General features: G+C 61.9%; 2 protein-coding genes across 2 annotated transcripts; one reads left to right on the top strand and one right to left on the bottom strand.

Moving 5' to 3' along the window:
* The first annotated feature begins 1460 nt into the window (after positions 1–1460).
* Positions 1461–10047, top strand: LOC135885259 (antigen-presenting glycoprotein CD1d-like). Its single transcript, XM_065412885.1, has 7 exons — positions 1461–1680; positions 1811–1881; positions 5117–5395; positions 8357–8638; positions 8981–9277; positions 9831–9927; positions 10005–10047. The coding sequence occupies exons 1-7, from the start codon at positions 1583–1585 to the stop codon at positions 10045–10047; spliced, it is 1167 nt and encodes a 388-aa protein (XP_065268957.1). The 5' UTR covers positions 1461–1582.
* Positions 10048–16840: 6793 nt separating this feature from the next.
* LOC135885369 (antigen-presenting glycoprotein CD1d-like) lies at positions 16841–19936 on the bottom strand. Its single transcript, XM_065413039.1, has 7 exons — positions 19832–19936; positions 19329–19607; positions 18473–18754; positions 17834–18130; positions 17454–17553; positions 17202–17364; positions 16841–17080 (listed from the first exon to the last, which is right to left on the bottom strand). Exons 1-7 carry the CDS (start codon positions 19878–19880, stop codon positions 16841–16843), a joined length of 1410 nt encoding a protein of 469 aa, XP_065269111.1. The 5' UTR covers positions 19881–19936.
* Positions 19937–23455: the final 3519 nt, after the last annotated feature.

Genomic DNA, 23455 nt, shown 5'->3' with positions numbered 1-23455 from the left:
ATATAGCCCCAGGCCCGGCTGTGACACATATGGCTCCCCCCGGCAGGGTCTGTGGGCCCCTGGGCCTGCGGGATGGTCTGTGTGTGAGCGTGTTCTGCCAGGGGGGTCCCCACAGCTCCCCCAGGAACTAGCCACCACCCGGGGCCCAGGTGAGTCGCTGCGGCTGTGACCAGCCCGGCACCCGCCCTTACCCCCAGCTGGGCTGTTCAGTGCCGCGAGCCTGTGGTGCTGCCAGAGGCCCCTCCCCACCCCTTCCGCCTGCGGGGAGCTGGGTCGGGGCCCGGGCACCCTTTTTTTGGGGTCCCCCAATTGTGCACAGGCCCCTTTGGCCCAGCGGCTAATGCCCCGTGGGTGGTGCGGGGTCTGTGCTGGTGCCCGGGGGAGGGGGCAGACTTCGGGCTTCCAGCCTCCATCGGCCCCCAGCCCAGCCGGGCCTGCCCCAGTTCTGCACAGGGTCAGACTAGACGGTCACAATCAGGGCCGGCTCCAGCATTTCTGCCGCCCCAAGCAAAAAAAAAAAAAAAAAAAGCCGAGATCGCGATCGCCCCGGCTGCAATTGGAAAAAAAAAAAAAAGCCGCGATCGCCCCGGCTGCAATTGGAAAAAAAAAAAAAAGCCGCGATCGGCGGCGGCAGTTCAGCGGCAGGTCCTTCGCTCCTAGAGGGAGTGAGGGACCTGCCGCCCCCGAATTGCCGCAGGTGCCGCCCCTCTCCCTTGGCTGCCCCAAGCACCTGCTTGTTAAACTGGTGCCTGGAGCCGGCCCTGGTCACAATGGTCCCTTCCCGCCTGGGGATCTAGGAGTCCAAAAGTGGGGAAGCCCCTTCTGCGTCTAGGGCAGGAGCCAGCCTCTCCCGGACAGGAGCAGCACCTTCGTTCCCAGGACTGTCCACTGGGCAGCGCCCTTGCACCATCCGTTGGGGCCCCCCTCTGCCCAGGGGTCTGTGCCCCTCGCCTGCACGGTGGCTCTCAAGGGGCCGAGTGGATCAGGCAGAGACAGCAGCAAAAGGGTTAAATTAACCTAACCCGCCTGGCGTCTCCCGTGCTTCCCTTCACATGCTGCCCTGTCCCTGCCTGACCCTGGGCCAGCTGGGCTGCTGGGACCCTGCATCCCCTCCCCTCCCCACTACACTCGGGGAAGGGGGCACCTGAGCCCAGCTCTTCCTGGTGATGCTGCCCAGCCCCGATGCTGCCTGGCCCCTTGCCTCGAGGTGCCCCCCGGGGAGATGGGCAGAGTCCCGGGGGCTGGTGCTCGTAGCTGTGCAGAGAAGTTCTCTGGGTGAGTCTCCCTGTCCCCTTCCCTTTGGAGAAGCCCTGGGGGCTGGGGCTCTGCTAGTGACACTGACAGTGCTGAGAACCCACCTGGTTCATTGCACGGAGCCCCCCGGTGAGCAGAGATCCCCACACTGGGGCAGCCTCTTCCAAGGAAGGCTGTAAGAATTGGAGCTGGAACCTGTTCTCTGAGTCCCACTCCCATCTCTCACCCCTTTTCCAGCTCACTCTCTCCCGTCCCTTCCAGTTCAACCCATGGTGAAAGTTTCCCCCTCAGATTGGGGTTCCAGCCCCACCTGCTGGTTTGCTCCATAATGAGGTTTTACCCCCGAGGGGGGGAGATGGTGTCCACGGAGCTGCTCCAGAACGGAGACTGGACCTTCCAGATCCTGGTGATGCTGGAGATGAGCCCCCAGCGCGGTAGCGTGACCAGACAGCAAGTGTGAAAAATCGGGACGGGGTGGGGCGTAATAAGAGCCTATATAAGAAAAAGACCCAAAAATCGGGACTGTTCCTATAAAATCGGGACATCTGGTCACCCTACGGCGCGGGGACGTCTACACCTGCCAGGTGGAGCACATCAGCCTGAGGGACCCTCTCACTGTGCACTGGGGTAAGAGTCTCTGGGTGTGAAGCCTTCAGGGGATGGGCCTGGGTCAGAGCCCCTGGGGGCAGAGAGCAGGGACATTATTACAAAGGCAAAGAGAGGCTGGGCTCAGCCCAAACCACCTGAGTTCCTGTTTTCACAGAGGCGCAGTCTGACTCCGCCAGAAGCAAGATGCTGACGGGGGTCGGGGGCTTCGTGCTGGGTCTGATCTTCCTGGCGCCCGGACTCCGCATCTACCCGAAGACTGAAGAAAGGTGAATGGCTCTGGGATGGGGCCAGCGGCCCTGGAAATGAGTCCCCAGTGGGGCCATGATGCAGTGGCACTGGAGGGTTTCACTCAAATTTTGATTCACCACAATTTACTTTAGCTTCCCCTTCTGGCACAAAGAAAGTGTTCTAGGGACCGAGGAACTTCCTGCCCGTCTCTCAGCCCAGCCCCTGGCTCCCCATAAACCTGAGTCAGACCATTCAGAGTCTGAGCTCCAGTGGTGCCCTCCTGCCTTCCCTCCAGGTCTCCTCTCTAGTCCCACACACTCCTGGACCATCAGGGAGTTGCAGACATGGTGTGAAGTGCCTGCAAATCAGTCAGTGCCTCTCTAGTTACGAAACAAATCCACTTCCCCTTTGAAAAATCCAACTCACTTGAGAAACGCACCAGAAATGGATGAACTCCTGACCCTGAATTTTGAGACTGACCTGTGCTACCCTCCAAGCTGCTTCCACCCAGCCTGTCCACAGCCCCAGCGCTCCCCAGCAACCCTACAATAACAACCCAGCCTGTCCACAGCCCCAGCGCTCCCCAGCAACCCTACAATAACATCCCAGCCTGTCCACAGCCCCAGCGCTCCCCAGCAACCCTACAATAACAACCCAGCCTGTCTATAGCCTGAGGGATGACAGTTGGCTCCTCCCCTTTTGGTGACTGTTGTCCCCTCCCCCTCATACTCCCTCAAGTGACGGTTTACCCTCCCCCTCCCGCCCCCTGAGGTGACAGTTGGCTCCTCCCCCTCCCTCAGGTGACAGTTGGTCCTTCTCACCTCCCGCTCTCTGGGGCTCTCAGGCTGAGTCTCCCCGGCAACTACTGACGCAGACACACGGCAGCGCGTCCTGATTGGCTGTCCTGCCTGAAGGGATGAGGAGGAAAGGGCGGAGCCCGGGAGAGGGCTGGGAGGAGTATGGGGAGGCGGGGCCACCGAGTGGCCGTGGCTAGCGAGCGGGAGGAAGGAGCAGAGAGGGGGAGGGGCTAATAGGAAAGAGGGCGGGGCTATTGGGAGGGATGGACGGGGCTACTGAGAGAGGGGAGGAGCAGGCAGGGAGTGACCCCCCCATACACACACCCCATTGCCTACGTTCACTCCAGGGCAGCCGGCCCCAGCCCCACTGTGGGATGAGTGGGGGGCTCGCTCTCGCCCCCCAACGTCCCCTCCTTGCGGGGCCAAGTGTGGGGCGGTGCCAGGGTGCAGCGATGGGGGGCGGCCCCCCAGGCGGGGTGAGGAGCAGGGCGCCGGCTCAACAGTTTTGGGTCCCGCCACAGTTTTGAGTCCTGGGTACCTGCCTAGTTTGCCTACGTGCGAATCTGGCCCTACATGGGGGTGGGGCGCTGTCCCCGGGCCGTCAGGGCTCCCCATTGCCCCAGGGCGGCGCTAGGGGCTGTGCTGCAGGGAGCGGGGCGGGGGGCACCAGGGGGCTCTCCCCGAGCAGTCAGGGCTCCCCATTGCCCCAGGGCGGCTCTAGGGGCTGGGCTGCAGGGAGTCGGGCGGGAGGCAGCAGGGGGCTCTGCCCGGGCAGTCAGGGCTCCCCATTGCCCCAGGGCGGCGCTAGGGGCTGGGCTGCAGGGAGTCGGGCGGGAGGCAGCAGGGGGCTCTGCCCGGGCAGTCAGGGCTCCCCATTGCCCCAGGGTGGCTCTAGGGGCTGGGCTGCAGGGAGTCGGGCGGGAGGCAGCAGGGGGCTCTGCCCGGGCAGTCAGGGCTCCGCATTGCCCCAGGGTGGCGCTAGGGGCTGTGCTGCAGGGAGCGGGGCGGGGGCAGCATAGGGCTCTCCCCGGGCAGTCAGGGCTCCCCATTGCCCCAGGGCGGCGCTAGGGGCTGTGCTGGGAGCAGCGGTACCCCAGGCCAGAGGAGATGGAGGGGGCGTCTCAAACACACTGACCCTGGGACAGGGCCTGGTTCTGATCTTGCTGCCGGGGATCCCCCTCCCGCGCTACCCCCCTCACCGACTCACTCTGCCCTGATTGGCTCGGGGCTGGCAGCTGCGGGGACAGAGCTGAGCAGAGACAGACAAAGAGAGAAGTGGGCAGAGAGGCGTGTGCCCTGGGTAGGAACAGGGCCGGCTCTGGCTTTTTTGCCGCCCCAGGCAAAAAAGCCTCCGGCCGCCCCCCCCCCCCGTGGGGGGGGGGGCGGAGCCGGGGGGGGCGGCGAGCCCCGGCGGGGGCTCCGCTCTCCCGCCGGGGGGAGGGCGGCCGGAGCCCCGGGGCGAGGGTGGCGAGCCCCGGCGGGGGCTCCGCTCTCCCCCCGGCGGCCGGAGGGAGGGCGCCGGAGGGGAGGGCGGCCGGAGCCCTGGGAGGAGGGTGGTGAGCCCCGGCGGGGGCGCGGCGAGCCCCGGCGGGGGCTCGGCTCTTCTCCCCCCACCCCCCCGGCGGCCAGAGCGCTGGGGGCAGGGCGGCGAGCCCCGGCTGGGGCTCGGCTCTCCCCCCGGCGGCCAGAGCGCAGGGCGGCGAGCCCCGGCAGCCGGGGGGAGGGCGCGGGGGGGGGGAGGGTGGCGAGCCCGGCTGTGGCCCCGCTCTCCCCGGCGGCCCGAGCGCCGCGCCGCCCCCCTCCAGGTGCCGCCCCAAGCACCAGCTTGGTTGCCTGGTGCCTGGAGCCGGCCCTGGGTAGGAACGTACTGCATGTGGGCGACCCCGGGCCCCTCGTCCCGCTGCCCTGACACCTGCCACAGCCCGGATCCCCCTTCCTCTGCCAGGATGCTGCTCCCTCTGCTGCTCCTCCCCTGGGCATGGGGGGCCCTGGCCGGTAAGTGGGGACCCCCTCCCTGCCCTTTTTTCCTACTGGGGCGGATGTGGATGGTGTAATACTAAAGCCAGGGTGGGGCAGCACCACGCTGGGCTAGTGACCCTTCCTGGGGGTGAAGGAGGAGGGGGGAGGTGGTTTAGGAGTCTGCAGGGATATCCTGAAGCTCAGGAGAATCATTAATCTCTCTCCCCACCCGCTTTCTTCTCCACTTGTTTCCTGACGCCTCCCCCCAGCCTCTCCTCATCTCCCCCCAGCATCTCTCACCCTCCGGGTGCTTAAAACCACCGTCTTCCACAACGCCAGCTCCACGGACATGCAGGGGATGGCCCTGCTGGGCGACCTGGAGACCCACTCCATGGACTGCAGCACCTGCGAGATCCACTTCCTGCAGCCCTGGGCCCATCAGGGCCTGACCCCGAAGCAGTGGCAGGACTTGGAGCTGCTGATCCATCGCTACCTGTCTGACTTCTTCCGTCTGGTGAACAAAGTGGTTAAGGATGAAGGAGAGGGCTGTGAGTATGGAGCAGTCTGAGGGCATCCCTCCCACTACCCGCCAGACAGCTGAGAACTGACACACTCCCCACAGCGATTGAGTGTATCCTGGCAGGGTGGATGGAGGGCAAAACAATGAGTCCCTAGCCCTTAGGCTGATTGAAGCCAACATTCCCTAGAAGGGAAATGTGACGGGTTGGATCACAGAATCCCCCTTGGGAGCTGCCACCTGATGTGCCAAGACTACCCCTGCTTCTGTTTTCCCTGCCAGCTCAGGACTCCAGCACCCTGTCTTGCTGAATTAGACACTCCAGTCTGCTCCAACACAGACCCAGGGTCTGAATCACTTGCCCCAAAGCTGCAAGTTTACCTGAAAACAGCTTACAGTAGTGTGCTTGTCTTTAGCACTCAGATGCTCAACTCCCAATGGGGTCTAAACCCAAATAAATCCGTTTTACCCTGCATAAAGCTTATGCAGGGCAAACTCATAAATTGTTCGCCCTCTATAACACTGATAGAGAGATATGCACAGTTGTTTGCTCCCCCAGGTATTAATACATACTCTGAGTAAATTACTAAATAAAAAGTGATTTTATTAAATACAGACAGTAGGATTTAAGTGGTTCCAAGTAGTAACAGACAGAACAAAGTAAGTCACCAAGCAAAATAAAATAAAATGCGCAAATCTATGTCTAATCAAACTGAATACAGATAATCTCACCCTCAGAGATGCTTCAGTAAGTTTTTCTCAGACTGGACACCTTCCAGGCCTGGGCACAATTCTTTCCCCTGGTACAGCTCTTGTTGCAGCTCAGGTGATAGCTAGGGGATTCTTCATGATGGCTCCTCTCCCTTTGTTCTGTTCCACCCCTTTATATATCTTTTGCATAAGGCGGGAATCCTTTGTCCCTCTGGGTTTCCACCCCCCCTCACTGGAAAAGCACCAGTTTAAAGATGGATTCCAGTTCAGGTGACATGATCACATGTCACTGCAAAACTTCATTACTCACTTGCCAGCACACACATATGCAGGGAGACTCACAGGTAAACAGCCATCTGCAGACAATGGGAGTCATCAAGATTCCAAACCATCATTAATGGCCCACACTTTACATAATTACAATAGGCCCTCAGAGTTACATTTTATATTTCTACTTTTAGATACAAGAGCGGTACATTTATACAAATCAGATGATCATACTCAGTAGATTATAAGCTTTGTAATGATACCTTACAAGAGACCTTTTGCATGAAGCATATCCCAGTTATGTTACATTCACTTATTACTGTATTTTCTCTAAAACTATCCCAGTTACATTATATTGACTTATTATCAAGTTTTTATAAAACCATATAGACTGCACAACGTCACAGGAAACACCCCATGTCCCATTCTCTACCCCACTGAGCCAGTCCTCCGGCTCTGGGGCCAGATTGTAGCCTGTGTGTCCTAGAGGGGAAAGGCCCCGTGTCCCAGCCCTGACCCTAGGCTCATGGCCACGTGTCCTACCAAAGGCCTTTGTGGAAGGAGCGTGTAGGCTGCTCACGGTGCCACCTGTCCTCCCGAACGACATTGAAAACTGACACTCTGCAAACCATGAAACCCCCAACACAAGAGCAGGAAATGCAGAGCTAAGATAGTGCCTCCCCCGCCCCACAACCAGCGCTGCCCCAGGGCATGGGACAGACCCAGCTCACCTCTGCTCAGCGGCTCAGCCCAGGGTCTGCGCTGGGTGTCTGATGCTGGAGCACTAAAAGCAGGTCCTCGGGCGAGACTTTCTCTCAGGAACCCCTTAACCACCTGCCCCCAAATTTGCACCACAAAGTGTCCCCTGCACCTTGGTGGGGCAGAGGTAGTCTCATGGCAATCTGCCTGGGCAGGTGCATTTCACGACAGAGTGACAGCCGGCCGTGTGATCACAGCTCACAGCCGCAGGAACCGCTCGGTGACAGGGCTTGGATGGGTTCTCCCGGGGCTCCGAGGTTGCAGCCTCTCCCGCTGAGCGAGTGTGTGACTCGGTGTGTCACGCCCTGAGGTGCTGCTGAGGAAACAATTGCTCGCAGAGGTGTGAACTGTCTGTGGGCAGAGGTGCCACCGCCTGGCATCCCGCTCCACAGACAGAACCAAGGCCTGGGGACTTGTGTAACGTTGTGTTGGGAAGCCAAACGTGTCTTTGCTACCGGTGCAGAGCCGAGCTCAGGGGAGCCCAGGGATGTACGTTTATTGAGGCTCAGGGCCACAGTTTTCTCTAGAGCATCTAAACAAATAAAACATTTAAAAGGCAGGTCATTTGGGCGGGGGTCTACATCTCACCAACCCCATGACCAAGGGGCCTCAGATTCCTCAGGCCCTGAAGTCTCACAGTGATTTTCAAGCCAATCTGTCTATACACGTGGACCTTAGAGCAATTCGAAAAATCAGCTATAAACAGAAACTGCAAGGTACCCTGAACTCCAGCCAGGGCCGCCCCACAATCCCGCTGCCATCTTGTGCCAAACGTCCTCATATCACTTGACATTCTGTCGTAACCCTGGCCCCCCGTCTGTCTATTTCTGCCCCCCCATGGTGACCTCCAGATGCCCGTCCTCATCCCCCCTGCCCTTCCAGCAGGTTTAAAACAAATACAAGGAAGTTCTTCTTCACGCAGCGCACAGTCAACTTGTGGAACTCCTTACCTGAGGAGGTTGTGAAGGCTAGGACTATAACAGCGTTTAAAAGAGAACTGGATAAATTCAAGGTGGTTAAGTCCATTAATGGCTATTAGCCAGGATGGGTAAGGAATGGTGTCCCTAGCCTCTGTTTGTCAGAGGGTGGAGACGGATGGCAGCAGAGAGATCACTTGATCATTGCCTGTTAGGTTCACTCCCTCTGGGACACCTGGCATTGGCCACGGTCGATAGACAGGATACTGGGCTAGATGGACCTTTGGTCTGACCCGGTACGGCCGTTCTTATGTTATGTTCTTATGTTCCTGTTCCAGACCCCTTTGTTACCCAGGTCTCCTTCAGCTGCAAGCTCCACCCCAACGGCACCTTGAGACGATTCTGTGACGCTGCGGTAAACGGCGAGGACTTCATCAGCTTCGACGTGGACACAGGCAAATGGGTCGCTCGGCACAGGGATGAGCTGGGAAGCTACGTCCAGGATCTTGTCAACCGGGATACGAGCATTTCCACCCTGTTTCCGTTCCTCCAGAGAACAATGTGTGTCTATGGGATCGATACCTTTGCCCAGTACGGGAGAGAGTCTCTGGAGAGGCAAGGTGAGGCTGGTCACCACTCCCGGCTCGCTGAGATGCAGCCACCTCTGGGGTGGGACACAGGGGCTGTTGGTACAGCCGACCCTTGCCTGGAGTACAAATGCAGCTATATCTAGGGTGGAGCACAGTAGCCATTTCATAGCCGCACTGCACAGCAATTTAAGACAGGAAGTGAAGGGGGTTCTGTCATCGCTGGTAACTGCAGGGGGCAGAATTGGGGTCTGGCCAGGACAGCGGGGCCAACGCCTGACCCTGGGGAATGGAGCTGGGCTTGGCTAGTGAGTCCCTGAGGCTCAGGCTGAATCGTCCCCTCTCCCCCGCCCCGTCTCTCTCCTCCTGTCTCAGAGCGGCCGGTCGCCGTGGTGTTTGCCCGAGCGCCTCCCCCAGCCGGGACCCCCGCGCCGGTACTGCTGGTTTGCCGGGTCACCGGTTTCTACCCCCGGCCCGTCCGCGTGGCCTGGCTGCAGGACGGGGAGGAGGTGGGGCCGGGCGGGCGGCTGAACTCCAGCGGGATCCTGCCCAACGCGGACCTGACCTACCAGCTGCGCAGCTCCCTGGCCGTGGGGCCGGGCGCCGGGCACAGCTACGCCTGCCGGGTGCAGCACAGCAGCCTGGGGGGCCGGAGCCTGCTGATCCCCTGGGGTAGGTGCATGTCCCGGGGGGGGGGGGGGGGCGTCGTGGTCTCTGGGGGCTTTTCCTGCACGTCCTGAGTGGGACGGGGGTGGTCCAGGCAGCGAGATGGGGCGCAGGGAAGCAGAGGGGGTGGGTGGGGGGCTGTGGGGATGGACCAGGGGGAGCAGGATGGAGGAGCTGAGGGGAACGGGACAGGACCTGGATGGAGGGAGCAGGCTGGGGGCTGAGGGGAGCACGAATGGGGTGGGGGGAGAGATCTGTGTGGAGTGGGCTGGGTGGAGCGAAGAGAGGCAGGGCTGGGGAGGGCTTGCGGTGGTTGGGGAGAGGGGCAGGGGTCTGGAGGGGATCGGACAGAGGGGAGCAGCACTGGAGCAGAGGGAGGCTGAGGGGGTGGGACTGTGGGAGGAGCAGGTGGGTCTGCAGGGGAGGCTGAGGGAACAGGGTCAGGGGGGCTGAGAGCAGTGGGTCGGTTGAGATGATCGGGGGGGACTGCGGGGGAGGCTGAGGGAACAGAGCCCATACTCCTGTCCCCGTTCCCAGCACGGCACCCCCTGTTTTACAGAGCACAGCAGGTCCTGGGGCCCCGGCCTGGCCGTGGGCATCACCGTGGGGGTTGTGGCCGTAGCCGCCGTGGCCGTGGTGCTGTGGCGGAGCAGACGCAGATGAGTCCTCTCCCTCTCTGGGGTGGGGGTGGGGCCGTTGCACCCCCTAACCCATCCCCTCTGCTCTCTCCTTCCAGGGGCTACCAGGACATTAGACCAGGGGAGTCCAGGCCCTGAGGGGGTTGCACCGGCCCAGGCGTGGGGATCAGCCCCTCTCCTGGGGACATGGACCTTGGGGCTGGATCTGTGCCCGGCTCCAGAGCTCAGGGCCCCGAGGGCTGATCTGCTTTGGAGTGCTGAGAGATCGGGGCCTGGGCTGGGGGGTTGGGATTTTCCTTCCTCTGAGAGGTTCGGGGCATGTTGGACATTTGGGAGCTGTCACAGAACGGGAATTTTCGGAACTATTTTGAACGAATACTGTGTGTGCCTCCGTTACCCCTACGTGCTGCACGGTTAACTAGGTGGGCAGGGAAAGGTTGTGTACTCTGCAGAGACCCAGAGGTGACAGATGCCAGTTGTGGGGCCTGGGCCCCATGTCCATGGAGAGTCCGAGAAGATAATTGCCACTTCCATTGCCTGGACCTTTGGTACCCAGCATCTAACGACCATGGGTGGCTGACCCCTCAGCAGGAAGCCTGCCGGGTGTGCCCAGTGGGGGAACAAAGGGCTGAGGAGGGGCCAGTTCGGGGGTGTGTGTGTGTGAAGTGTGGGGGGCTGGAAGCTGGGGCTCTCTCCTGAGCTGGGAAAAGGAGGGGTCAGAGGGCTCTGGGCTGACCAGGCTGAAACTCTGCTCTCTGCGCTAACCAAGGGCTGTGTACGCTGCGGTGCAGCCAACTAACAAACCCTTCCGCTGCCCCACGCTGGCTGAGTCCCTGCAGATGTTGTCGGCAGGGCAGCGCTCCCTTTGGGTGCACAAGGCTCTCTGTGTCCTTGTAGTAGGAGGATTTTACGCTTGTACTTTGTATAATTGAGAATGAAGGATAAAGAATAATAATGCAGCATTTATTAAATGTACTGGTGTATGATTTCACCATATTCTGCCAGCCACCCTTTCTGAAAGCAGGAAGGAATGGGCCGAATGGGCCATTGGTAAAGATGCATCAGCCAGAATCTTGTGTCTGAAGCTGATTTCAAGGCAGTAACAGACCTTTAGGGACATCACCACTTTGTTATAGGTTTAGCATTTTGAAATACGTAAAAGAATGCCATGATTGTTTTCTCCTGCATTGCAATTTGATGTTCCTATTCAAATGCTCTGTGTAAATCAGTCCTGTTTTGTGTGTGAATAAGGAATGTGTGAGTTAGAAGATAAGTGGATAAAGGATAAGATAAAGGATGAGAAAAACAATTTAAGAAAAGAAGCACTTGTCAAAGGACAATTCAGCATGATGGTGCAGAACTCGTTGGTCCCAATGAAGTAAGATCACTATATAAACAGGGGGCTTTGCCATGAAACTTTGGGTTTGTCCTGCCAAGACTTCCCTGGAGCATCGTGTCACGACCGACAGAACCCGGCTCCTCCCTACCCATAATCAACCGAGCTGGCCACTAGATTGATCTGCACTCTGGACTGGTAACTATGACATCGACTGGCAGGACAGTGTGTGTGTGTGTGATTGAATGCATATGCTAATTGTTGTATTTCCAATAAACGTGGCGTGTTGCCTTTTCCCCTGAAAAAGATCCCGTGTGCTTCTTATAAGCAAAACATCCCACCCAGGTGGACTCGCTGCAGGGAGCTCACGGCGTGAAGCAGGGTGCTGACGGCTCCGAGGTTCGGTTCCAGGAGGTGGTGAAGTCACGTCACTTGCCCTAGTCAGAGAGAGAGAGACACTAAGTGGGTCTGGCGCCCTGAAGGGGCCCTCCCAGGGACATTACCCTCCTAGGGGTGCCAGCTCCGATCGGCTGTTTGGGGGATGGAGTGGGAATTGTCTGTAATATTTTGTATGAATACTGTGTGTGCCTCAGTTTCCCCTATATGCTGCATTGTTCGCTAGGTGGGGGGGAAAGGCTGTTTACTCTTTGCAGAGGCCCAACGGCCCAGAGCGTGTGGACTTCCTGCCTCTCAGCAAGGGAGCTGCGCCCCATTCCCCTGGCCAAGAACACGGACTGAGGAGGGGCCGGGTGGGGGGTGAGCTCACCCGGGAACTAGAGACAAAGAGGGGGACAGGGGACAAAGAGGCCCAAAGCGGGAGCCAAGGGGTCCACACGGCTTGGCTGGGGCTGGGAGACCCCCAAAGGAACTCTGATGTACCCCATTTCTCTGTGCTGGCCTGAGGGCTTCCCATACCGTGTGCCAATCACCTCATAAACCCGCTCGCTGTGACAGGCTGCCTGAGTCCCTGCCCATGCTGGGGGGGGCATTGCCCCCTTTGGGGTACACGTTTCTCAGAGGTGCCCAGCCCAGGGGGACTCGCTGAAGGAAGCTAACAGTGTGGGGCAGGGGTGCTAAAGGCTCCGAGGTTTGACCCAAGGAGGCTGGGGGACCCGGGGGGAGGAGGGCGGGGGGTGTCTGACACTCCAAACGGGTCCTCCCAGACCCACGTCCAAGGCTGGGCCAATGCACCACACCTGGGGAGCTGTCACAGAGGGGTCCAGAGAGGAGCTCAGGGGCTGGTGTCTGAGCCGGGATCCCAGGGGTCAATTCCCGGCTCTGCCCGCGACTCCATGTGTGACCCTGGGCCAGTCACTGAATTCTCTGGGCCTCCCTCCCCAGCTGGACCATGGGGACAATGGCCCGGCCCTGCCCCACGGGGGGTGGGGGCGGGAGGGTGAATGCAGCAGAGAGGGGGAGGGGCTCAGAGACTGGGGGGCCTGAAAAGCCCCTATGGGAGATCGATGGTGGGAGCAGCCTGGGAGGCCGAGCTGTGCCTGACCCACGGAGACTGAGCCCCCGCTCTGGTGGGGTGTCTGGGGAGCAGGGCTCAGGCCCATGGGAAGGGGGAGCTCAGATCTTTTCCCTGAGACGCCAGCCCTGAACCTTTCACTAGGACTAAATTTACAGAGACAAAGCCAAGTGATCCCCCCACCCCCCGGCCTATCTCCCCCCCAGCAGCGAGGCCAAGGAGATGGAGCAGCCCAGGTACTTTGCTGTGTCCTGTTATGGGGCGGCTGGCCCCGCTCTCCAGCGTCATCCCAGCTGCTCTGGGGACCTCAATGGGGCCATGGCAGGCGCCGGGCGAGTCCTGCAGCCCCACCCCAGACCCTACAAGGGAGAAGTATGGCACCGAGCCCTGCTGAGGCCGGCTCTGCCTGGCAACTGGTGATGCTGCCCAGATCCGGTGCTGACTGGCCCTTGGGCTGGGGGTGCCCAGCCCCAGAGCGATGGGCGTAGTCCCGGGGCTGGTGCTCGGAGCTGCCAACTCCACATGGCAGGAAATCGCCAGAGACACCCTGAAAAGTCACTAGATGGTGCTATTTAAGCATTCAAAACGGCATCAAAAATGTCACTAAACAAAATGTGCACAGGATTCAGCCGAGAATTAGCGGCGTGTCTCTGCCCGGGCCAGAGGACACCCTGCTGCTGAACACGAAAGCCGCCGCGATGCTGGGCAGGCCCTGCAAAGGGTTCAGTCCCGTGCTCCGGTTTCCCCGCGGTGAATCTCCTGCAGAAGCAAAGGTCCCTTTGCCGCTCACTGCTCTGGATGTTTGCTACCAGGCCAGCAGTCACTGGAGTTGTCTGGACACGCGCAGCTCCCATCTGATCCCTTCCCTCCCTCCCAACCTCCTTCCTCCCCAGACAACTGCACCCCAGGCAGACAAAATGCGCGCACCGGCCTGCCGACGGAGAGAATCGACGGGAAGTTCAGAGAGTGCAGAGCCAGCGCTTGCAGCCAGGGCCGGCTCTAGCTTTTTTGCTGCCCCAAGCAGCAAAAAAAAGCGCCGCCCCCGAGCCCCCCCCAACCGAGCGGCCGCGCCGCCCACCCCCCAGCCGAACCCCCCCCCAGAGCGCTGTCCCCCCCCGCGCCGAGCGCCGGAGCCCACCGCCCCCTGCGCCGAGCGCCGCCGGAACACCCCCCCCGCCGCGCGCCGGAGCCCGCCCCCCCCCGTGCCGAGCGCCGCCGGAAACCCCCCCCGCCGCGCGCCGCTGGAGCCCGCCCCCCGCCCACTGCCGAGCGCCACCGGAACCCCCCTTCCAGCGCCCCGCCCGCGCCGCCCCCCCCGCCGAGCGCCGCGCGCCGGAGCCCGCTCCCGCCGACTGCCGCGCGCCGGAGCCCGCCCCCCGTGCCAAGCGCCGCCGGAAAAACCCCCCCCCAGCGCGAGCCCCGCGCTGCCCCCCCCGCCAAGCGCCGCCCCTCCGGAGCCCGCCCCCCGCCGAGCGCCGCCAGAGCGCCCCGCCCCGTGGAATGCCGCGCCGCGCTCCTCCCGCCGCCCCTTACCAGGTGCCGCCCCAAGCACGTGCTTGGGTGCCTGGTGCCTGGAGCCGGCCCTGCTTGCAGCAAAGCCCCCAGCGATCGCAGGCACGGTTTCGGGGGTTGCTGGCTGGGAGCTGAGCCCTAGGATTCAGGGGAGGGGTGACCCGCTGGTGGGATTTGATGAGCACAAAGAATAACCTTTTCTATGGCTGGAGAGACCAAACGGCCCCTCTTGGGCAGCACGGAGCGATTTCCACCGGAGCCTTTTCTCAAGGCAACATCTGCTCCGGGGGAGGCAGGTTCACTCTGCCAGGGGCAGCTTATCCCCACTGGGGCCAAGGGAATCTGGGCCACGCTGCCAGGGAGCAGAGCCCCGAAGGGAGGGCTGGAGGGGCAGCCAAATGCCAGGTTAAGAAGTGGGGGGACCCCAGCCCCGCCTCATGTAACCAGGACAGCCAGAAACCCTTTGCCAGCCCCTACCAGCTGAGAGACACCAATGGAGCCAGTCAATGATAAAATAAACTCAGCTGCCAAGACTACTCGGCCGGAAAGGGAGCGCCCAGCATAGCTGCTGCTTTCTGATCAGCAGCTGGGAGTGTCCTCGGCCCGGGAAGGGGGGGGCACAAGCTAGTCCCGGGGGCAGGCCCAGCAGAGACCCAAGGACTCACCCAACTAGACAGGCCGGCTTCCCCATCCTGGGAGGGGGATTTTGATCCGGTAACATTCCAGTGGCCAAAGGCTCAAAGCTCTGTTGACAAATGGTTTTTCCTGCCTCACCCTCGCCCAGGGAGCGGCGCCTGCCCGGGTCACAAATGGTTTTAAGATCATAACTTTTCCTCCTAAGGGCAGTTGTGTTCTCCCCTCTTCCAGCCCCTCCTCGCCGTTAGCTCTGGCTTTTCACCCCCCTCCCCACCCCAAGGAGTCGAGGCTGAGCCCCCGTTTCTGCGGCCCCCAGGAGCGGGAGTCAGCCCCAGCCGCCCTGCCCAAGAAGCCCGGGAATGTGTGTCCTTCCGAGGCCATGCCCGAGGGAGATGCAGTGACACAGAGGAATGGATTTCATTAACGCCATTGAGCTGCTGGGGAATGATTTAGTGACTAGACAAATTGGTGACGCCTGTCTCTGACTATCACTGTAATTGGCAGGGAAAGTCGCTAGATCTGTCCCGTGTCACTTTGACACCTAATTCCTCGCTAGAGAAACTGAAAAGTCACTAAGGAGTCCGGTGGCATCTTAAAGACTAACAGATTTATTTGGGCATAAGCTTTCATGGGTAAAAACCTCACTTCTTGCTTATGCCCAAATAAATCTGTTAGTCTTTAAGGTGCCACCAGACTCCTTGTTGTTTTTGTAGATACAGACTAACAGGGCTACCCCCTGATATGAAATGTCACTAAATCTAGTGACAAAATCGCTAAGTTGGCAATGGGGTTTACAGAAGAGCCCAACACCCGAGGATGAATTTGGGGGAGACTCTCTCTGGAAAAGCAGCGTCTCCGCCGGGGCCAAGTGGGGGAAACCAAGCAGGGGGCTCCCCCTGCACAGTGAACTCCCTCAGCCCCCAGAACAGCCGCACCTGATATGGGGTCCCTCCCACCAGGCGGCGATTTTCACCCATAACCAACCGGGGATTCTCATTGCATGTCTCTGTAAGCATGAGACCAGCGTGAGGCAGACCAGCACTGAGAGCAACCCTACAATAACAAACCAGCCTGTCCATAGCCCAGCTCTCCCCAACAACCCTACAATAACAACCCAGCCTGTTCACAGCCCAGTGCTCCCCAGCAACCCTACAATAACCACCCAGCCTGTCCACAGCCCCAGCGCTCCCCAGCAACCCTACAATAACCACCCAGCCTGTCCACAGCCCCAGCGCTCCCCAGCAACCCTACAATAACCACCCAGCCTGTCCACAGCCTCAGCGCTCCACAGCAACCCTACAATAACCACCCAGCCTGTCCACAGCCCCAGCGCTCCCCAGCAAGCCTACAATAACAACCCAGCCTGTCCACAGCCCCAGCGCTCCCCAGCAACCCTACAATAACAACCCAGCCTGTCCACAGCCCCAGCGCTCCCCGGCAACCCTACAATAACAACCCAGCCTGTTCACAGCCCAGTGCTCCCCAGCAACCCTACAATAACAACCCAGCCTGTCCACAGCCCAGCGCTCCCCAGCAACCCTACAATAACCACCCAGCCTGTCCACAGCCCCAGTGCTCCCCAGCAACCCTACAATAACAACCCAGCCTGTCCACAGCCCCAGCGCTCCCCAGCAACCCTACAATAACAAACCAGCCTGTCCACAGCCCAGCGCTCCCCGGCAACCCTACAATAACAACCCAGCCTGTCGACAGCCCCAGCGCTCCCCAGCAACCCTACAATAACAACCCAGCCTGTCCAGAGCCCCAGCGCTCCCCAGCAACCCTACAATAACAACCCAGCCTGTTCACAGCCCAGTGCTCCCCAGCAACCCTACAATAACCACCCAGCCTGTCCACAGCCCCAGCGCTCCCCGGCAACCCTACAATAACAACCCAGCCTGTTCAGAGCCCAGTGCTCCCCAGCAACCCTACAATAACAACCCAGCCTGTCCACAGCCCAGCGCTCCCCAGCAACCCTACAATAACAACCCAGCCTGTCCACAGCCCCAGCGCCGGGGGCTCATCTCCAGCATCACCAGGATCTGGAAGGTCCAGTCTCCGTTCTGGAGCAGCTCCGTGGACACCGCCCTGGCCGTCTGCTCCTGCCCGTTCTTCAGCCACTTGATCTCGATCCCCCCGGGGTAAAACCCCATCACCGAGCAAACCAGCAGGTGGGAGTGGGGCCCGGACCCCGATTTTGTGGGGGAAACAATAAACTGAAGGGTTTATTGAACGGCACAGGCCAGCGCCGGATCCTGGATCCCAACAATCCCACGGCGCCCCCAAGTGTCCAATGTCCCCTAAACGTCCCAGAGGGAGAAGAATCCCACCCCCCACCCAGGGCCCCGATCCAGTCCTGCCCTCGGCGCCCTCAGCTCTGGAGCCGGGCACAGACCCAGCCCTGAGTGCCATGTCCCCAGGAGAGGGGCCGATCCCCATGCCCGGGCCGGGGCCGCCCCCTGAGGCCCTGGACTCCCCTGGTCTAACGTCCTGGTAGACTCTGGAATGAGAGAGGAGAGTGGATGGGTTAGGGGTGGAGTGTAACAGTTCCCCAACCTCCACCCCCACCCCAGAGAGGGGAGGACTCACCTGCGTCTGGTCCACCACAGCATCACGGCCACGGCGGCTATGGCCACAACCCCCAGGGTGATGCCCACGGCCAGGCCGGGGCCCCAGCGCCTGCTCTGCTCTGTAAAACAGGGGGTGCCATGCTGGGAACGGGGACACTCCACACAGCTCTCTCCACCCCGTCCCATTCGCGCTCCCCACAGCCCCCACCCTGTTCCCACACCCCAGTCCTGTCCCGTCCCCCTCAGCTCCTCCAGCCTGTTCCCCTGGTCCATCGCCCAACTCTCCCCTTCTACCTCCCTCCGCCCCAATCCCGCTGCCTGGACCCACCCCTGTCTCACTGAGGATGTGCAGGAAAAGCCCCCAGAGACCACGACCCCCCCCCCGGGACGTGCACCTACCCCAGGGGATCAGCAGGCTCCGGCCCTCCAGGCTGCTGTGCTGCACCCGGCAGGCGTAGCTGTGCCCGGCGCCCGGCCCCACGGCCAGGGAGCTGCGCAGCTGGTAGGTCAGGTCCGCGTTGGGCAGGATCCCGCTGGAGTTCAGCCGCCCGCCCGGCCCCACCTCCTCCCCGTCCTGCAGCCAGGCCACGCGGACGGGCCGGGGGTAGAAACCGGTGACCCGGCAAACCAGCAGTACCGGCGCGGGGGTCCCGGCTGGGGGAGGCGCTCGGGCAAACACCACGGCGACCGGCCGCTCTGAGACAGGAGGGGAGAGACGGGGCGGGGGAGAGGGGACGATTCAGCCTGAGCCTCAGGGACTCACTAGCCAAGCCCAGCTCCATTCCCCGGGGTCAGGTGTTGGCCCCGCTGTCCTGGCCAGACCCCAATTCTGCCCCCTGCAGTTACCAGTGGTGACAGAACCCTGTTCACTTCCTGTCCTAAACTGCTGTGCAGTGCGGCTGTGAAATCGCTACTGTGCTGCACCCCAGATATAGCTGCATTTGTACTCCAGGCAAGGGGGCCATGTATAACCAGCCCCTGTGCCCCACCCCAGAGGTGGCTGCATCTCAGCGAGCAGGGAGTGGTGTCCAGCCTCACCTTGCCTCTCCAGAGACTCTTTCCCGTACAGAACAAACGTATTGAGCAGATAGATGCAAGTTATTCTAAAAAAAAACTGAAGCCTGGTGGACGCGCTCTTATCCCAGTTGAGAAGGTCCCGGGCGTTGAGCGCCAGCTTATCCTCCGACCGAGCGACCCAGGTGCCCACGTCCACGTCGAAGCTCACGACGTCCTCGCCATTCCCCGCGGCGTCATAGAATCCCCTCGAGGTGCCGTTGGGGGGCAGCTCGCAGCCGAGGGAGCCCTGGGTAACAAAGGGGTCTGGAACAGGAAGGGCAGGGGGATGAGGACGGGCGTCCGGAGGATACCGGGGGGCAGAAATAGAGAAATGGGGCAATAAAGGTGCATGATAGGTGCAATGGGGACGTTTGGCCACAAGATGGCGGCAGGATTGAGGGGCGGCTCTGGCTGGAGTTAAGGGTATGCTGCAATTTCTGTTTAAAGCTGATTGTTCGAAGTGCTCTGAGGTTCATGTGCACAGTCAGATTGGCTCGAAAATCGCTGCGATACATCGGGGCCTGAGGCAGAGTTTGTGGTGCAAATTTGGGGCCCCTTGGTCACGCGGTTCCTGAGATACGGACCCCCCCCAAATGACCTGCTTTTCAAAGGCTCAGGGTACACGTCAGGAAAGACCAGGAGCGTCGGCTCAGGGAGTGGGACGCGGGGCCTTTCCCCTCTAGGAAGTGGAGGCTACAATCTGGCCCCAGAGCTGGTGTTTCCCCTCTGGGGGACGCCCGCTCCAATCAGCCAAAGGGTCAGGGCCAGGTGAGTGTGTCAGTTCTCAGCACCCCGGGTGGGTGGGGGGAGGGATCCCCTCAGACCGCTCCATACTCACAGCCCTTTCCCTGCTGCTGGGCTATTGTGTTCACGGTAAGGATGAAGTCGGACAGGGAGCGATGGATCACCAGCTCCAGGTCCTGCCACTGCTTCGGGGTCAGGCCCTGCTGGGCCCAGGGCTGCAGGAAGCGGATCTGGCAGGTGCTGCAGTCCAGGGAGTGGGTCTCCAGGTCGCCCAGCAGGGCCTTCACCTGTATGTGCGCAGAGCTGGCGTCTGGGAACAGGGCGGTGAGGAGCACCCGGAGGGTGACAGTCCCTGGGGGGGCAGGAGGGAAGGCTGCGGAGGAGGGAGTAACAGAAAACAAGTGGAGAACAAAGCGGGTGGGGAGAGACATTAATGCGTCTCCCTGCTGACCCCTAACCCGCCTCCCCCCTCCTCCTACACCCCCAGCAAGGGTCACTAACACAGCACAGTGCTGTCCCCCCCGCCCCCCAGCCCTGGCTTTACACCATCCCCTCCCCCACAGTAGCAAAAACAGCAGGGGGGGGGTCCCCACTTACCGGCCAGGGCCCCCCATGCCCAGGGCAGGAGCAGCAGAGGGAGCAGCATCCCGGCAGGGGAAGGGGGATCCGGGCATCAGGGCAGTGGGACGAGGGGTCCGGAGTCGCCCATTTGCTCTCGGTTCTGCCCCAGGGCACACGCCTCTCTGCCAACTTCTCTCTGTCTGTGTCTGCGCAGACCTGTCCCCGCAGCTGCCAGCCCCGAGCCAATCAGGGTAGAGTGAGTCGGGGAGGGTGGCAGCGCGGGAGGGGGATCCCCGGCAGCAAGATCAGAACCAGGCCCTGTCCCAGGGTCAGTGTGTGCGATGCCCCCTCCATCTCCTCCGGCCTGGGGTACCGCTGCTCCCAGCACAGCCCCTAGCGCCACCCTGGGGCAATGGGGAGCCCTGACTGCCCGGGGAGAGCCCCCTGCTGCCCCCGCCCCGCTCCCTGCAGCACAGCCCCTACCGCCGCCCTGGGGCAATGGGGAGCCCTGACTGCCCGGGGAGAGCCCCCTGCTGCCCCCCACCCCGCTCCCTGCAGCACAGCCCCTAGCGCCGCCCTGGGGCAATGGGGAGCCCTGACTGCCCGGGCAGAGCCCCCTGCTGCCCCCCACCCCGCCCCCTGCAGCCCAGCCCCTAGCGCCACCCTGGGGCAATGGGGAGCCCTGACTGCCCGGGGAGAGCCCCCTGCTGCCCCCGCCCCGCCCCCTGCAGCACAGCCCCTAGCGCCGCCCTGGGGCAATGGGGAGCCCTGACTGCCCGGGGAGAGCCCCCTGCTGCCCCCGCCCCGCTCCCTGCAGCACAGCCCCTAGCGCCGCCCTGGGGCAATGGGGAGCCCTGACAGCCCGGGGAGAGCCCCCTGCTGCCCCCCCCCACTCCCTGCAGCCCAGTCCCTAGCGCCGCCCTGGGCCATGGGGAGCCCTGACTGCCCGGGCAGAGCCCCCTGCTGCCCCCGCCCCGCCCCCTGCAGCCCAGCCCATAGCGCCGCCCCGGGCCATGGGGAGCCCTGACTGCCCAGGCAGAGCCCCCTGCTGCCCCCGCCCCGCCCCCTGCAGCCCAGCCCCTAGCGCCGCTCTGGGGCAATGGGGAGCCCTGAGTGCCCGGGGAGAGCCCCCTGCTGCCCCCACCCCGCTCCCTGCAGCACAGCCCCTAGCACTGCCCTGGAGCAATGGGGAGCCCTGACTGCCTGGGGAGAGCCCCCTGCTGCCCCCCGCCCCGCCCCCTGCAGCCCAGCCCCTAGCGCCGCCCTGGGGCAATGGGGAGCCCTGACTGCCCGGGCAGAGCCCCCTGCTGCCCCCCACCCCGCTCCCTGCAGCCCAGCCCCTAGCGCCGCCCTGGGGCCATGGGGAGCCCTGAGTGCCCGGGGAGAGCCCCCTGCTGCCCCCACCCCGCTCCCTGCAGAACAGCCCCTAGCGCCGCCGTGGGCAGGGCCGGCTTTAGCAAGTGCGGGGCCCGATTCCTGGGGCGGCACTTCGGATTGCCAGCTGGGGAAGGGGGGGGCCGCGGGGCTGCCACGCTATGGCTGGAGCTCCAGCCAGGAGAGCGGGGCCGCGGGGTTTGCCGTGCTCTGGCCGGAGTCGCGGGGCCATGGGGCTGCCGCGCTCCGGACGGCGCTCTGGCCAGGGGAGCGGGGCCCCCGAAGATGACTGCCGCCGGGGTGAGTGCGCGGGGCCCGATTCCGGGGAATCAGGCGAATTGGCCTAAAGCCGGCCCTGGCCCTGAGGCAGTGGGGCAGCCCTCACTGCCCGGGGACAGCGCCCCCCACTCACAGCCAGATTCACCCTCAGGCAAACTAGGCAGAGGGGGAACCCATAATTCCAGGCCAAAGTCCTGCTCCTCACCTCGCCGAGGGCCCCCCCGCCCTCAGCAGCAGCCCCAGCCCTTGCACCCCGAACCTGGGGGGGGAGATTTGAAGGGGGGGAGGGAGCCCATCCCCTTCACCCCACAGGGGGCCTGATGGGCTGGACCTGAGAGGCGAAGGGACTGGGGGGGGGGGACGAGACAGAGCGGAGGGGAAGGCAGAGCCCCCCCAACCTGCCCCCTCCATCCCAATGGCCCCTCCCCCTCCCAATAGCCCCTCCTTCTCCTGGCCCCGTCCCGTTCATTAGCCCCGCCCATTATGTGGTCCTGCCTCCCCGTTCTCCTCCCACAGCTCTGCCACTCCTGGGCTCCTCCCTTTCCCTTGCCGCCTCAGCTGGCCCAGCCAATCAGAAGGCATCGCCGGGTGTTCGCGTCACTCATTGCCGGGCAGAGTCAGCAGGAGCGGGTCGAGGAGGCGAGGGAAAAGGGGGGAAGGAGCCCAAAAGCAGCGCGAGGGGGGAGGAGCCACCGGTCACCTGCGGGAGGGGGAGGGACCCACCTGTCACCCTGAGTGCTGGGCCTATGGTCAGGCTGGGTTGTTATTGTAGGGTTGCCGGGGAGCGCTGGGCTGTGAACAGGCTGGGTTGTTATTGTAGGGTTGCTGGGGAGCACTGGGCTGTGAACAGGCTGGGTTGTTATTGTAGGGTTGCTGGGGAGCGCTGGGGCTCTGGACAGGCTGGGTTGTTATTGTAGGGTTGCTGGGGAGCGCTGGGGCTGTGGACAGGCTGGGTTGTTATTGTAGGGTTGCTGGGGAGCACTGGGGCTGTGGACAGGCTGGGTGGTTATTGTAGGGTTGCTGGGGAACGCTGGGCTGTGGATAGGCTGGGTTGTTATTGTAGGGTTGCTGGGGAGCACTGGGCTGTGAACAGGCTGGGTTGTTATTGTAGGGTTGCAGGGGAGCGCTGGGGCTGTGGACAGGCTGGGTTGTTATTGTAGGCTTGCTGGGGAGCGCTGGGGCTGTGGACAGGCTGGGTGGTTATTGTAGGGTTGCTGGGGAGCGCTGGGGCTGTGGACAGGCTGGGTGGTTATTGTAGGGTTGCTGGGGAGCGCTGGGGCTGTGGACAGGCTGGGTTGTTATTGTAGGGTTGCCGGGGAGCGCTGGGACTGTGGACAGGCTGGGTTGTTATTGTAGGGTTGTTGGGGAGAGCTGGGCTATGGACAGGCTGGTTTGTTATTGTAGGGTTGCTCTCAGTGCTGGTCTGCCTCACGCTGGTCTCATGCTTACAGAGACATGCAATGAGAATCCCCGGTTGGTTATGGGTGAAAATCGCCGCCTGGTGGGAGGGACCCCATATCAGGTGCGGCTGTTCTGGGGGCTGAGGGAGTTCACTGTGCAGGGGGAGCCCCCTGCTTGGTTTCCCCCACTTGGCCCCGGCGGAGACGCTGCTTTTCCAGAGAGAATCTCCCCCAAATTCATCCTCGGGTGTTGGGCTCTTCTGTAAACCCCATTGCCAACTTAGCGATTTTGTCACTAGATTTAGTGACATTTCGTATCAGGGGGTAGCCCTGTTAGTCTGTATCTACAAAAACAACAAGGAGTCTGGTGGCACCTTAAAGACTAACAGATTTATTTGGGCATAAGCAAGAAGTGAGGTTTTTACCCACGAAAGCTTATGCCCAAATAAATCTGTTAGTCTTTAAGATGCCACCGGACTCCTTAGTGACTTTTCAGTTTCTCTAGCGAGGAATTAGGTGTCAAAGTGACACGGGACAGATCTAGCGACTTTCCCTGCCAATTACAGTGATAGTCAGAGACAGGCGTCACCAATTTGTCTAGTCACTA

Source organism: Emys orbicularis, chromosome 11, assembly GCF_028017835.1.
Source record: "Emys orbicularis isolate rEmyOrb1 chromosome 11, rEmyOrb1.hap1, whole genome shotgun sequence".
NCBI classification, from domain to species: Eukaryota; Metazoa; Chordata; order Testudines; family Emydidae; genus Emys; species Emys orbicularis.
The sequence above is the reverse complement of the archived record's forward strand: the minus strand, read 5'-3'. Positions and strand labels throughout refer to the sequence as shown.

Coding starts and splice junctions, on each gene's coding strand:
- LOC135885259 (XM_065412885.1), top strand. CDS start 1,583: ATGAGGTTTTACCCCCGAGGGGGGGAGATGGTGTCCACGGAGCTGCTC. Junction 1,882..5,116: donor CCCTCTCACTGTGCACTGGG/GTAAGAGTCTCT, acceptor GCCTCCCCCCAG/CCTCTCCTCATCTCCCCCCA. Junction 9,928..10,004: donor GTGCTGTGGCGGAGCAGACG/CAGATGAGTCCT, acceptor GCTCTCTCCTTC/CAGGGGCTACCAGGACATTA.
- LOC135885369 (XM_065413039.1), bottom strand. CDS start 19,880: ATGCTGCTCCCTCTGCTGCTCCTGCCCTGGGCATGGGGGGCCCTGGCC. Junction 19,608..19,831: donor GGCATGGGGGGCCCTGGCCG/GTAAGTGGGGAC, acceptor CCTCCTCCGCAG/CCTTCCCTCCTGCCCCCCCA. Junction 17,365..17,453: donor CTGTGGTGGACCAGACGCAG/GTGAGTCCTCCC, acceptor CTCTCATTCCAG/AGTCTACCAGGACGTTAGAC.